Here is a 15,759-nt window from a genome sequence, read left to right on the forward strand (position 1 = left end):
GTTCTGTTAAATGAACATTGCATGTTACTGATTACTCAAAACTTAGCAACACTTAACTTGACTTAGAAGTCTGTTGAATTTTGATTTTCTATGTAAGTTCTAAGTGACGTTTACATTTTGAGATGCCATTTGTTTTTTTCCATTTCATTTTGACATTTTGTCATACAAATTGACATTTATTTAAATATAAATTTCAACGCTGATTATGATGCCAGGTTGTATGCGCCAAGTGGAGTATAATCGTGACTAAAGGCCCCATTACTGATACTTAGCATATACTTGACTTGGCTTGAGAACTGTCACTTACAGTTCTGTTAAATGAACATTGCATGTTACTGATTACCCAAAACTTAGCAACACTTAACTTGACTTAGAAGTCTGTTGAATTTTGATTTTCTATGTAAGTTCTAAGTGACGTTTACATTTTGAGATGCCATTTGTTTGTTTTCATTTCATTTTGACATTTTGTCATACAAATTGCCATTTATTGATTATGATGCCAGATTGTATGTGCTAAGTGGAGTATAATCAAGGCTAAGTTGCCAAGTTTACGCCAAGTCAAGTCAAGTCTATGCTAAGTATCAGTAATGGGGCCTTAAGTTTCCAAGTTTACGCCAAGTCAAGTCAAGTCTATGCTAAGTATCAGTAATGGGGGCTTTAGGTTGAGGAGTAACAGGTAGGTAAATACATATGTTTGTACGTATTATCGATGATTTTCACTCAGAGATAAAGTATGCATAAGTAACAAAATTGTATAGATTAGAATATTTAACCAAAAATGTGTATGTTATGAATGCTTGACTTATACACTTGGGTAAACATTTATTTAAGTACGATGTAGCCAGTATGATTATTCAGGCAATGACGAGTGCATGTCAGTTTATTTGTTAGCGCGTGAAAAGGGAATTGAATCATATTTCAGTTAGTAAATATTAAAGCAAATATTAACGATTTAAAGAAAATAGCATATGAGGATGGAAAGTAAAAACTGTTCATATATTTTATAATAGAAACGTTTATCCATTAAAAAGTATATCTTGTAGTATACTAATACATACGTACACACATACACCGATCTTACCATCGCGTGCTTTGGCAGAAGCATTTAGTGGTAGAATGGCAAAAACAGTTGAAAATGTAAGTACTTACCTACATATGCGCACATACGCTTGAATCATGAACCGGTATATATGTACATATATTGCAATATTTACTTGAAATGTTTAGTAGCTATTGGAACATTGAACTTTGTCTAATAATCAAATACCTTATGATGCATAAAAAAATTAAGAATATTAATAACTAAAAATATTGCAATAGGGACCTTGAGGATTTTGTGAACTTCATATTGCAAATAAAAAGATCGCGAGCTACTTTTTTGGTTATCAGTTGTTTATTTGTATATATAGCTGTGTTTTTTTATACTCAGTTGAGCAGAGCTCACAGAGTATATTAAGTTTGATTGGATAACGGTTGGTTGTACATATATAAAGGAATCGAGATAGATATAGACTTCCATATATCAAAATAATCAGGATCGAAAAAAAATTTGATTGAGCCATGTCCGTCCGTCCGTCCGTCCGTCCGTCCGTCCGTCCGTCCGTCCGTTAACACGATAACTTGAGTAAATTTTGAGGTATCTTGATGAAATTTGGTATGTAGGTTCCTGAGCACTCATCTCAGATCGCTATTTAAAATGAACGATATCGGACTATAACCACGCCCACTTTTTCGATATCGAAAATTTCGAAAAACCGAAAAAGTGCGATAATTCATTACAAAAGACCGATAAAGCGACGAAGCTTGGTAGATGAGTTGAACTTATGACGCAAAATAGAAAATTAGTAAAATTTTGGACAATGGGCGTGGCACCGCCCACTTTTAAAAGAAGGTAATTTAAAACTTTTGCAAGCTGTAATTTGGCAGTCGTTGAAGATATCATAATGAAATTTGGCACGAACGTTACTATTATTACTATATATACGCTTAATAAAAATTCGCAAAATCGGAGAAGGACCACGCCCACTTTTAAAAAAAAATTTTTTTTAAAGTAAAATTTTAACAAAAAATTTAATATCTTTACAGTATATATGTAAATTATGTCAAGATTCAACTCCAGTAATGATATGGTGCAACAAAATACAAAAACAAAAGAAAATTTAAAAATGGGCGTGGCTCCGCCCTTTTTCATTTAATTTGTCTAGGATACTTTTAACGCCATAAGTCAAACAAAAATTAACCAATCCTTTTGAAATTTGGTAGGGGCATATACTTTATGGCGTTAACTGTTTTCTGTGAAAATGGGCGAAATCGGTTGATGTCACGCCCAGTTTTTATACACAGTCGTCCGTCTGCCCTTCCGCATGGCCGTTAACACGATAACTTGAGCAAAAATCGATATATCTTTACTAAACTCAGTTCACGTACTTATCTGAACTCACTTTATCTTGGTATGAAAAATGAACGAAATCCGACTATGACCACGCCCACTTTTTCGATATCGAAAATTACGAAAAATGAAAAAAATGCCATAATTCTATACCAAATACGAAAAAAGGGATGAAATATGACCACGCCCACTTTTTCGATATCGAAAATTACGAAAAATGAAAAAAATGCCATAATTCTATACCAAATACGAAAAAAGGGATGAAATATGGTAAGGTAATTGGATTGTTTTATTGACGCGAAATATAACTTTAGAAAAAACTTTATAAAATGGTTGTGACACCTACCATATTAAGTAGAAGAAAATGAAAAAGTTCTGCAGGGCGAAATAAAAAACCCTTAAAATCTTGGCAGGTATTACATATATAAATAAATTAGCGGTATACAACAGATGATGTTCTGGGTCACCCTGGTCAACATTTTGGTCGATATCTGGAAAACGCCTTCACATATACAACTACCACCACTCCCTTTTAAAACTCTCATTAATACCTTTAATTTGATACCCATATCGTACAAACTCATTCTAGAGTCACCCCTGGTCCACCTTTATGGCGATATTTCGAAAAGGCGAACACCTATAGAACGAAGGCCCACTCCCTTTTAAAAATACTCATTAACACCTTTCATTTGATACCCATATCGTACAAACAAAGTCTAGAGTCACCCCTGGTCCAGAAAGGCCCACTCCCTCTTAAAATACTCATTAACTCCATTCGTTTGATACCCATATTGCACAAACGAATTCTAGAGTCACCCCTGGCCCACCTTTATGGCGATATCTCGAAACGGCGTCCACCTATAGAACTAAGGCCCACTCCCTCTTAAAATACTCATTAACTCCTTTCGTTTGATACCCATATTGCACAAACGAATTCTAGAGTCACCCCTGGTCCACCTTTATGGAGATATCTCGAAAAGGGGTCCACCTATAGAACTAAGCCCCACGCCCTTTTAAAATAATCATTAACACCTTTCATTTGATACCCATATCATACAAACAAATTCTAAAGTCACCCCTGGTGCACGTTTATGACGATATCTCGAAAAGGCGAACACGTATAAAACGAAGGCCCACTCCCTTTTAAAAATACTCATTAACACCTTTCATTTGATACCCATATCGTACAAAGTCTAGAGTCACCCCTGGTCCACCTTTATGGCGATATCTCGAAACGGCGTCCACCTATGGAACTAAGGATTACTCCCTTTTAAAATGCTCATTAACACCTTTCATTTGATACCCATATCGTACAAACGCATTCTAGAGTTACCCCTGGTCCATCTTTAGGGCGATATCTCGAAAAGGCGTCCATCTATAGAACTTAGGCCCACTCCCTCTTAAAATACTCATTAACTCCTTTCGTTTGATACCCATATTGCACAAACAAATTCTAGCGTCACCCCTGGTCCACCTTTATGGCGATATCTCGAAACGGCGTCCACCTATGGAACTAAGGATTACTCCCTTTTAAAATGCTCATTAACACCTTTCATTTGATACCCATATCGTACAAACGCATTCTAGAGTTACCCCTGGTCCATCTTTACGGCGATATCTCGAAAAGGCGTCCATCTATAGAACTTAGGTCCACTCCCTTTTAAAATACTCATTAATACCTTTCATTTGATACCCATATCGTACAAACGCATTCTAGAGTCAACCCTGATCCACCTTTATGGCTATATCCCTCAATGGCGTCCACCTATAGAACTATGGCCCACTCCCTCATAAAATACTCTTTAATGCCTTTCATTTGATACACATGTCATACAAACACATTCCAGGGTTTCCCTCGGTTCATTTTCCTACATGGTTATTTTCCCTTATGTTATCACCATAGCTCTCAACTGAGTATGTAATGTTCGGTTACACCCGAACTTAACCTTCCTTACTTGTTATTCTTCTATATACGTTTACGCTTAAACTTCATATGGACTGCTAGGCGACAAACTTTAAATACACCTCTGAAATTGCTGCGCATAAAATTTGTCCTACTAAATTTCAATACGCATTATACTCAGATGTAACTGAAATATGTGTCTTCGTTTCACCCTCTACACTAATTCTATGTATTCTATGTGTGTCCATAATTCATCGCAACTGATTCAGCTATATGTTATACCCTATGGCCATGTTGTTGTTGCTGTTGTTGTAGCGATTAGGTTACTCCCCGAAGGCTTTGGGGAGTGTTATCGATGTGATGGTCCTTTGTCGGATACAGATCCGATACGCTCCGGTAACACAGCACCACATTAAACCTTCAGGTCATCCCTCCCGTCGCCAGAGCCTCGTCTGTTAGTGAAACGGGATTCGCCGCTCGAAGGTGAGGTTGACAATTGGGTTGGAGAAGCTATATATTGCGCTACAGAACCCCTTGAATCCCACCCTATGGCCATCAGAGGGTTGTGTATCCGCTTTTTGGTACACCTTGTGATGTAGCTGTAGTTATTTAACCACTGCCGCTAGATGGGTCTCCTAAGCATTATCTAAGCGAGGATAGGCGTTTTTTTTTACGCGCAAACGAAACGTATACACATGTAAAAAAAAACACGGCTTATAACTCAGAATTTGGTATTCATTGTTGCAAAAATAAATGTATGAAGAATTTACTTTTCACATTGCATAAATTCACCGATGTACCAAATCTAGGGGGGTGTACCAAATCCATAAAGAAGTTTAAGAAAGTATGCAAATAGTATGGTATCAATACATTTCAAGCTTATATAGGTAGTATCATTATATATATTAGCTGTGTTTTTTTTCTCATCTATATACGTTTACGCTTAAACTTTATATGGACTGCTAAGCGACAAACTTTAAATACACCTCTGAAATTGCTACGCATAAAATTAGTACTACTAAATTTCAATACGCATTATACTCAGATGTAAGCTAAATATGTGTCTATTGCCGTCATCCGGTGGCAAAATCCTGAGGCAGATAAATAATTTTGCATGTAAATGCAACAACAACGATTTGAGCCAGATAAATCCAGATAGAAGTCTGGTTCAATTTGTGAGCCAGATAATTTGTTAATTACTTATTTTTAGTTTGGCAACGCTGCTTTTAATAAGCTTACAATTTAAAAAATAAGATGTCGCTGCGTGGCCTTTCGCCGTATGAGTTAAATGAAAAACAGCGGCGACATCTGCCTATCACATTTCACGTGTGCGAAATTTTCACGACATCTGCTTCTCAAGTCTATCAATGATGCAGAGTATTTCCGTGAGAATTGAGCGTGAGCCGGAGCTGTAAAACTCACTGGAAGACGGCATATGTTTCACCATCTGCTCCTTTTATTCCTTATCAAATTCCTCCAAAAAAACCTCTTTTTTTTTTTGCTTTTAACTATAAACATTATCACTGTTCTTTTTTAATTTTGCACTATGCAGTATCTTTGATCTTGATTGAAATGGAATGGTGGTATCATATCGCATGCCTAGATCAAAACAGCGATCAACTGAAAAAAATTGCCATATTCAGAAAACTCGAAAAACTGACTGCTTCCCCATATGTACGTGCCAATGGGATGTTCTTTATTTGCAACAAAGTCTTTTTATACTGACTAGTTGAAATATAAGTTATCGAGTATACCGTTTGGAATGTATTGTATTGGTAAGCCCAGAGGTACTCACAACTTCGAAATTTGAGAATTTCCTAAGCTATTTCCCTATTGATCTAGGTGTGCCATATGTTTTTTTGTTTTTTCTTTTTGCGGTTGCAATTCACATTCTGAGAAGTAATAAAATAAAACAAGCCTTCTTACACAAATTTATTCAAATATACCTATACAATTTTTTTTCTATCACTTCACAGAACAGAATCCCTCCGTGCAAACCACACAAAAGCTAACGTTTTTCGTTTCAGTGAGTTAAACCACTTAGGGAAGCGTATCGTTTCAGTCAGTTTAACCACTTAGGAAGCGCACGGCCTATTCTTTTGGTTCTGCTTAAATGATTCAGTACGTTTATACTAAGTAAAACAATCTTTCATTTCATTTCATTTCATTTATTGATAAGTCACATTAGTGCAATGAGATCTATGATCTCTTATAGTACAACAGTATATGGAACAGCAAAAAATACAGATAATTTTTAAATCTAGATATGGTCATAACATAAGAAGAAAAATACAGATATAGAAATTAAAGCATGAAGTCAGTATTCACAGATAACATATTACTTAGATAGCGAAACTGTGAACAAATCAACTTGAGAGTATTCATGTATTTCACTGGTAGTAAGCGTATAAAACTGCCTTAAAGTTGCTTTTAGTAATACTACTGCGAATGGACATTGGTATCGAGGTCCAAGTACGAATGGCATTGACAAAGAATAGCCGCATGGAGGTAAGGTAGTTATAGCATGGTACAATCAGAGCATGAGTCCGAGATGACCTGGAAAAAATTAGCTTATCATAAAGATACCTAGGTTCCTTACATATAATAAGTCTGCAGAGAAAAATACAATTTCTGGCATTCAGATAGTCAGCTATTTCACACCCTAGTAATCGTGTTCTCCAATTCGAAATATGGTAAAATTTTTCTAACCCGAATATATAGCGCATAACGTGGTTGAAAGCTACATCGATCTTATGGGCAGAACGCGAGCTCAGCTTGCTGTATACCAGTTCGGAGTAGCATATAACGGGCAAAATTAGCTGTATTGCATGTTTTCTCCTAACATAGAGAGGGGTAAACGCCACTGACGTTCGAAGGTTTCTTAATATATTATACACTTTGCAGCCAATACAGTTTACATGATCATCGCATGTCAAGCTACTGTTGATGATGACACCAAGATTGGTCACTTTTGGCACCAGTTTTAGGACGTTACTAGTAATATATAAAGAGGGGATATTTGAGAAAGCTATAGCTTTTTTAGATATCGGGAGGATGTAAGACTTATCAGTATTAAGGCACAAATAATTTCTCGTGGCCCAAGCCGAAATGGATGCTAAGCCATTATTGAACCTTTCACAAAGATGGCTGGTATCCTCATGCCTTCCAGATAGATATAATTGAATGTCATCAGCGTAAGCGTGCCATTTATGAAAAGACTAAACAATAAAGGACCTAGAATAGATCCCTGTGGAACACCAGTCAACAGTGGTTTAAGGCTAGACAATTGTGAGCCAATTTTGACACGTTGATTTCTACCCCCTAAATAGCTCCTCATTGGTGCCGTTTGTCGTATCTCTGTAGTCGTATCCCTAACGTAACCCTATACGATACATTGTTATCGATTAATGGTGCCTTAACCTAAAAATGCTGAAAATTTCATAAAAATGAAGAAAGCACAAAAATTACAAACATATTCCACAAAAAATAAGTCTCCTAGTCATAACGTATCCAAAATAATGAATAAAATCTACAAAAAGTTATTAAATTCACCAACTCAAATATTTTTAGGTTATGGATATGGCGAAAAACAAACAACCAATTGGTTGGCTACGATACGGTTACGGCCTTAGCGTTACGATATGGCACCAATAATCGATTACATTGATTCCCATTAGGTTGGTCGAATCAGCTGGTATAAGGTTACCAATAACGCGCCAATTTCTGCAGCTTAAAGGCCCTGGCAAATTTGACGTATCCATATCCATATAAAACAGCTGATCCAACCAACCTTATTGAAATCAATGTAACTGGTCAATTATTCCATACCATAACGCTAACTCGATTTCATTGATTTCCATAAGGTAGGTTCGATCAGCTATTTTATCTGGTTATGGCTTTATGGTTATAAGTCACCATTAGTTCGCCCTTAAGATGCGTTGCGGAAACACCAAAACCAAAATAATTTATTAGCTTCTTGCAGAGTAAGTCATGGTTTACCGAGTCGAAAGCATTAGAAAAATCTAAGAGGCACAATAGAGCCAGTTGGTTTTTATCAAAAGGAATTCTAATGTCATCCAATATTTTTAATTATGCAGTGGAGCAGCTATGTTTTGCTCTAAAGCTTGACTGAAGTGGGGACAGCAGTAGCCGTTTACCAATATGCTCGAGTATTTGCTCAGATAACAGCTTTTCGAACACGTTAGAAAGCGCAGGTAGATGTTTATAGGCCGAAAGTCGCTAGGACTGCTTGCGGACTTGGTTTTTGCAATTGGTTGCACCGTAGCGATCTTCCAAGCATCAGGAAAACACGATGTAGTTATGATGTGATTTAAGACGTGAGTGAGCGTTGATAAAATATGTGGCACGAGCATATTTACGAATTTCATGGGAATGCCGTCATCACCAATTGCATTCGATTTTGTTTTAAAGATGCATTGCGCTATTTCGACTTCTGAGACGATTCTGAACTCCAACATATATGCATATGGGGGAGTTATTAACATGAATTGGGGTGGCACTTGCACTTCTCACGCTTAATAAGGGCCGTGCACTCATTTCGCGCGAGCTTCTGGGCTCGCCAGTTTTTCTCAGTGCGGTACCTCTTGAAGCCAGAATATATTGTAACGAATTTACTTGCAAATCCTCTTATTTGCCCTTTTGCTAGGTTCGTATCGCTAAACTGTTGAATAAATAACTCCAATTTGTAATAATGCAAAATGGCCTTTATTAAAGTACTTCACAATAACAAACTGTGCAACGAATAGCTTGCTTAATAACCACACTGATTGATAGCTCAATGAAACACTGCTATTGCTCGCTAGATATCGTCTTAATCAAACTGCTTGACAACTCAAATCAAACTGAATTACTTCTTACTCGCTTGCCGCGCTTTTATAGTTTACGCTGCATACATCTAGGCTCTTCTATTTCCAGAACTTACCAACCATGGTGCAACGATACAAGGCGGCAGCATGGCACAGCTGATTTTAATCTTTTTTTATTTCATTTGATACAGCAACTTCCGGCGTAGTACGATTTTGACATTTGTCCTTCAAATTTACAAAAACAAAGTACATGAAATTTTTATAATGTTTGTAGGTATGTCACCATGCTGCCACCTTGTATCGTTCCGCTATGTTACCAACTATTTCGAGTGTTTATAGTTCTCATATAGTTTCTACTTGTTTACAATTTTCTACTTTTCAGCGTCTCTCAGATGTATGTGAGTTTGTAGTTTACAGTCTCTCGCACACACATAGGCGTATAAGTAAATGCATCTGTGTGTGACATCTCTCGGCTGCCTTATATATGTGTATACATGATTTGATTATTGACGTGAACATCGCTTAGCATCGCCTTAGTGATGGTATAGCTTAGGGATGCTAATATCCGTGACAATATCTTATTTCGCCTTATTATCATTGCACGAACCGGCACGTTGAACCAGGGACACGAAGAGGAACTGCAATGATACGTAGGAGTCGGAACATGAGTTCTATATAATCGCAAGATAGTTTCATTCAAAAAGGAAAGTTTTTCATGCACAGAGCTTAGTTGCCAGCACGCGGACCAGTCAATGCCTGCTATGTCTTGCAATAGATTATCCGAATTGAGGGAGCGATAATCAGGGGTGGATATGTACTAGGCATAACATTATGTCGGTCAAAGTTTAGGTCAAAGGCACAGAAAATTAGATCGTGGCCCGATACAAAAGACATCTGGTCAAATTTCAAAACAATGGACTTGTCAGACACAATAAAATAGTCGAGAAGCCTAGGACTACAATCAGGTCCATACCTAGTGGGTATAGACACGTTTACGAAATCAAGTCCAGCACCGGACACCTCATCTATCAAACGACGACAGTTCAAATCACTATATAACAGATTTACATTAAAATCGCCACAAACAATAACATCATTATAGTCAAACAGGTACAGACGACAACATCGTATAGTATTCACTGGCATTACAACACTTATGTGGGTTATACACCAAAGAGGATACATATAATAAGGCATTTACTCGATGAAAACTGTGAGGTACTCGCTACTTTTGTTTTATGAGGGACATTTTTGAATTGCCCCCCATTTATCCACGCGTTGTTGTCACTTTATGCAAACGTGTTTTTTGGAAAGAGAATTAAATAATTAATTAAATACAGTAGGAAAAATAAACACAAATACCCAATGAAAATGTATAAAAGACATTTATAAACATCTCGCTCAAAAAAAAAATTAGCGACTACCTCACAGTTTACATCGAGTAAATGCCTAAAAAATAACGAGTGACGAATCTTATTATAATTATCCTCCTTGCTTGACACTTCAACCAACAAATGTTCGACATCGCTACCAGATAATCCTGGTACCAAGCGAGTTTTCAAATAGTTTTTTTCAAATAGCTTTTTACGAAAATATTAAATATATGCTTTCCCTTCGTATCCTACAAGTTCTACGTAAAACATAATAGTTACATTTCGAAGTACCTAGTTTTGGTTTCGCCATTTTAAACTTTTTTGAAGCTACAGATACATAGATATCTCAACGAGTTAAACGAGAACTAAACCGAGTTGCCGAGCACAATCGACTCTGTTTTCGTCCGCTTTCCTCGTCAACCCTTATTAAAGCAAAGAGGATAAATATAATAAGAGCCACCAGTCTGCTACGTAGCGAGTAACCACGAAAAGGTATAAAGACATTTATGCACATCTCGCCCAAAAAAAAAAAAACCTTCGATTATCCTAACCAAAAACATTATGCAAAGTAACGAGTGACTTCTCTTATTATATTTAAGCTGGAGACATTGGTGCTTTATCGGTAACCATATCGGTAACCTTTTAACAGCTGATTCGACCAACCTTATGAGAATCAATGCAATCGATTATTGGTGCCGCTAAGGTCGTAACCGTATCGTAGCCAACCAATTGGGTTTTGGTTTACCGTCGTAACGATAAACAGCTGATTACGTTAAGCCGGAGTCATTGGTGCCGTATGTCGTATCGCTGTATCCGTATCCCTAACGTAATCAGCTGTTTATCGGTACGACGGTAAACCAAAACCCAATTGGTTGGCTACGATACGGTTACGACCTTAGCGGCACCAATAATCGATTGCATTGATTCTCATAAGGTTGGTCGAATCAGCTGTTATAAGATTACCGATACGGTTACCGATAAAGCACCAATGTCTCCAGCTTTAGGGATACGGATACAGCGATACGACATACGGCCCAGTGACTCCGGCTTTATCCTCTTTGGTTCCAGCAACAAAAGTATTTGTGCGACAAGGCGAATTCAGTACCAGCTGATTGCTTCTTGATTATTTTCCATCAAGGCGAAGCCATACCAGGTGGTGGCAAAGCAAATTCAACCAATTTGCCGTACAGAAGAATGCAAGGCAAGGCGAATCTATACTACATGACGCAACGATACAAGGTGGCAGCATGGAACAGCTGATTATAACATTTTTTTATTTGATTTGATACATCAACATTCGGTGCCGTACGATTTTGACATTTGTCCATCGAATTTACAAAAACAAAGTACATGGAATTTTTATTCATGTTTGTAGGTATGTCACCATGCTGCCACCTTGTATCATTTCACTATGCTATACTAGGTGGTGGCAAAGAGAATTCAACTAATTCGCCGTGCGGAAGAATGTCAAGTCAAAAGAAAATGTTCATTGATTCCGATTAACTGACATTTTGTTGTACAAGGCTTTGTATGGAAATAATCAAGAAGAAGCAATCAGCTGATGGGATAACACCACCTGTACTGCCTGAATTCGCCTTGGTATCCCCCAAGGCGACATAAATTCACCTTGACACCGACTAAGCACACCCTGCAAAGTTGTCAATTGCGCGACGCCGTCGGAAAAAAAATTGAACGGCGTCATAACATTTTCTACGACAGTTTGCGCAATTTGTTGTTTGTTTACCCACCGCAATTTGCCTTTTGCTGTGAATCTTTTATTTGTTTTTCTGTTTTTTATTTTTTTTTTACGTTTGCTGCTAAAGAGAAGGTTGAAAATTTTGTTTACGTGTCTGGTTCTGCAACAAAAGGAAGACTTTGTGGTTCAAAAGCATTTTAAATTAAGCAAAAAATATGTTTCGCTATTCATTTGCGATTCGTGATTAATTCTTTACAGGGGTTTGAGCGTACAAGTCAGTTTGGTAGTGAGCAGAGCCTACCGGAGTTTGTTATTGCAGGTCGAAGGAGTTCATCGGTCATTCTTTTAGTACCCCCCATACAAAATTCCACGACCTCAATACCAACAACTGCCATGAATATACACGGTAAGTATAAAAATTATTTGTTACATCTTTATAAAATAATAATTTAAGAGATATATTAATCAAAATCTTCGTTTTCTTCCTATTTTAGTTAACGCAAATACGCTGAAATACATCAGTTTAATCACCTTAACATTGCAGAATGCTATACTTGGATTGAGTATGCGATATGCACGCACGCGACCTGGCGATATCTTCATTAGTTCCACAGGTTTGTGGTTAATGTACATGTCTCTGTTTGTAGCCTATATATATGCATGTATGTATTAGCATTTCCGAATGTCTCGTATTTGCTTGGACATCCCGTTTTTTCCACTAAAATTAAAATATCCTACGGTAAATGATTTGTAGCGGCATTGTTGCAAAACCGATTTAAAAAAATGAACACAGAACAAAAGATTCATGGAGCTGATAGGCGCAATTCAGAACTTTATAGATTTACAGCTTCTGTAACCCAATTGTCAAACTCATCTAACCGAGGGGAATCTTGTTAGAAATATTAAAGTATACAAATATTTAGCAGGCAAAGCTCTGGCGAACCCAAGTTCGCCATGGAACTAGAGGTGGGTGGCGGGATAGCTTAGAAGTTCCAATGTGGTATTTCAAATCGTTCCGGGATGGTCGGGCTTGTACCTTACTGGTTGTGTGCTCCCAATTAATTCAGATTTTCTACGCACTCAAGGACCAGTGCTGACGTAATTTCGAACGCCGAAATTGCCTTGAGTGCGGCCTGCAATTGTTTCCTTGCAGTATCCGCGCTGAAGGTTCAGCACAGCGCACAGACTTAGGGCGAATGCTTGCGCTTGAAAAATGGTCGGGTGTGCTCCCAGAGGTACTAATATTTTGGCTCTGGGTCCGAAGAATCCGGCTCCAATCCCCTCTGGCTTCTTCAAGGCATCTGTGTACCATACGATCTTGTGTAGCCGTTGGATGCTCTCCAGTTTCTTTTCATTCCTTGTATCCCAATTCTACTTTGTACTTCTTCTCAAAAACTACCTGCCTAAGGATATTATACCTCGGGAGTTGAGAGATTGGGATCTTCTCTCTCAATTCTCCATGTTCCGGGACGAAATAACTTTACCTTTGTCCGAGCCCTCCTTGGCGAAATTCAGGAGGATTCGCTTGGCTGTCTGCTCTGTCGCTAAGTGTAGCGGGGTTAGATGGAGGATATCCTCAAGCGCTGTTGTGGGCATGTGCGCATAGCTCCCGTGATGTACACACACGCCAGTCGTTGAAGTTTTTTCAGCGCTTGCCTCGTCGTCGCTCGAGTTGTTCTCGATGCCCATTCCATTGCTTATCATGGTAGACATCCATCTTAGCACATGTGGGCTGGAGCCCCAATAATTGCCCGCTAGACGTTTGCATACAAAGATGGACTTCGTTGCCTAGTTGTCATGGAGTCGAAGTGTTGCTTCCAGAGAGCTTGATGTCAAAGGTGAGCCCCAAGTATTTTACTACGATTCCATATTCTAGCGCTATGCCATCTATTGTTATTGCTCTTGGGCTGGTAGGACCCTTCTGCTGTTGAAGGGGATGATGGTCGTCTTGGTTAGGTTGATGTTAATCCCCACACTGGCGCACCATCTCCTTGTTATGTTCAATGATCTCTGTATTAAATCTCGAATTTACTCCTGGCAATTATGACGTCATCTCGGTATCCCTGGCATTTGATGCCACTGTTTGATAGCTTTTGCAGGAGTTCATCCACTACTAAACTATACAGAAGGGGTGACAGAACTCCTAGGGGACACCCCATCGTGGTATTGACCTGGACTGCGCTGTTCCCTACATGGGCTTCGGCGATTCTTGTGCGGAGTAAAGTGTCTATCCATCTTTCTATAGACATCTGAATTCCTCTTATCTGCAGTGCTATATTTACGCTTTCGTTGTGTTGTCAAAAGCACCCCGATGTGAAGGAAAGCGCAGAGCACTGTGTCCTCCGCTTTGAACGCCCTCTGGATTTACGTTGATAGTTTATACAGAACTGTGTCCGTGGAAACGTTGCTATAGCAAATAAAAGCTATGGATCGTGAACTAATTTTTTCATAAGATTTTTTTTCACATTTTGTTTTTTGTTGACACTGCATCATTATTAAAGAATATTTTAAGCAGTGCTGCTCAAAATTTTTTATGTGTAAGTGCGAATCACAATACATGTACGAAATTGTATGTGCACTGAAACTTTTTTTGTATTTAAAAAATATATTTAAAAATTGTTAATTGTTTGAGGTCGGAAAAAGTTGAATATTTGGTTTCAAGTTACAAAATATTTTCTTAAAATATTACGTCAATAGTTATAACACCAACATACAAGAGCCAATAGATTCAATGGGGTGTGTAGCACAACCCTTCAGGTTGCCAGCGCAATATACAGCTTCTCCAAACCCAATTGTCAACCTCACCTATCCGCGGCGAATCCTGTTTCACTAACAGACGAGGCTCTGGCAACCCCAATTTCCATGAGGAGAGAGGGAGGGAGGGATGGCCTGAAGGTTTAATGTGGCCATATAAATCGTTCCCGAGATGGTCGGGCTAGCACCTTAATGGTGCAATGTTACCGGAGCGTACCGGATCTGTATCCGGCAAAGGACCATCACATCGATAACACTCCCCAAAGCCTTCCCGGAGCAACCTTATTGCTACAACAACAGCCAATAAATTTAATTCTGAAAGTAGCGAAAAATTACATTGACCTCTAGCCTCAAGTTTTGTGGGACCATATTCTATATATATATATCGTCGGAATTTGAATTTCAATAATCATACTAAAAGTGAATGTAGAGATTTTCGCGAATGTTGCATTGGAAATTGAATTTGAAAACTTTTGAAATGCTTATTTAGAGGGCTCCGCGTGGTTTGTTTTAAATTTATGTTCAAACTTACATACATATATTAGCAACATATATTACTGAGGTGCTGAAATACCATTTGAATTTAATAAAATGTTTAACAAGTAAATGATAGGCATGGTTATTTAACGGTTCCCCCCACTTCCAGTCAAAAAATGTGTCAGAACCAAGAAAAATAATATACCGAATTGAAATAAAGTCACAGGAACTACCCCGTAAGGAGAATTTGTAGTTCAAAATAAGTGCATTTCTACTGCATTCTGACCTACTAATAGTACGCCATCTATCTCTTTTACATGTTTTCAACTGGCGAATTAGCA

The 15,759-nt window shown here is 38.0% G+C and overlaps 1 protein-coding gene across 2 annotated transcripts in view; it reads left to right on the forward strand.

Moving 5' to 3' along the window:
• Positions 1 to 756: 756 nt before the first annotated feature.
• Ugalt (UDP-galactose transporter) overlaps positions 757 to 15,759 on the forward strand; it is a 50,031-nt gene continuing 35,028 nt past the window's right edge. Inside the window, exons 1-4 of one of the 2 annotated variants that reach the window (XM_067785669.1) lie at positions 757 to 981; positions 1,044 to 1,137; positions 12,446 to 12,593; positions 12,682 to 12,801. In XM_067785669.1, coding sequence (XP_067641770.1) covers positions 1,117 to 1,137; positions 12,446 to 12,593; positions 12,682 to 12,801 — 289 coding nt within the window. In that variant the 5' untranslated portion in view covers positions 757 to 981; positions 1,044 to 1,116. Of the gene's footprint in view, positions 1,138 to 12,445; positions 12,594 to 12,681; positions 12,802 to 15,759 lie in introns of both variants that reach the window. The other variant, XM_067785668.1, reaches the window with a different exon arrangement.

The sequence above is a fragment of the Eurosta solidaginis genome, chromosome 4 (genome assembly GCF_040869045.1).
Source record: "Eurosta solidaginis isolate ZX-2024a chromosome 4, ASM4086904v1, whole genome shotgun sequence".
NCBI lineage: Eukaryota > Metazoa > Arthropoda > Insecta > Diptera > Tephritidae > Eurosta > Eurosta solidaginis.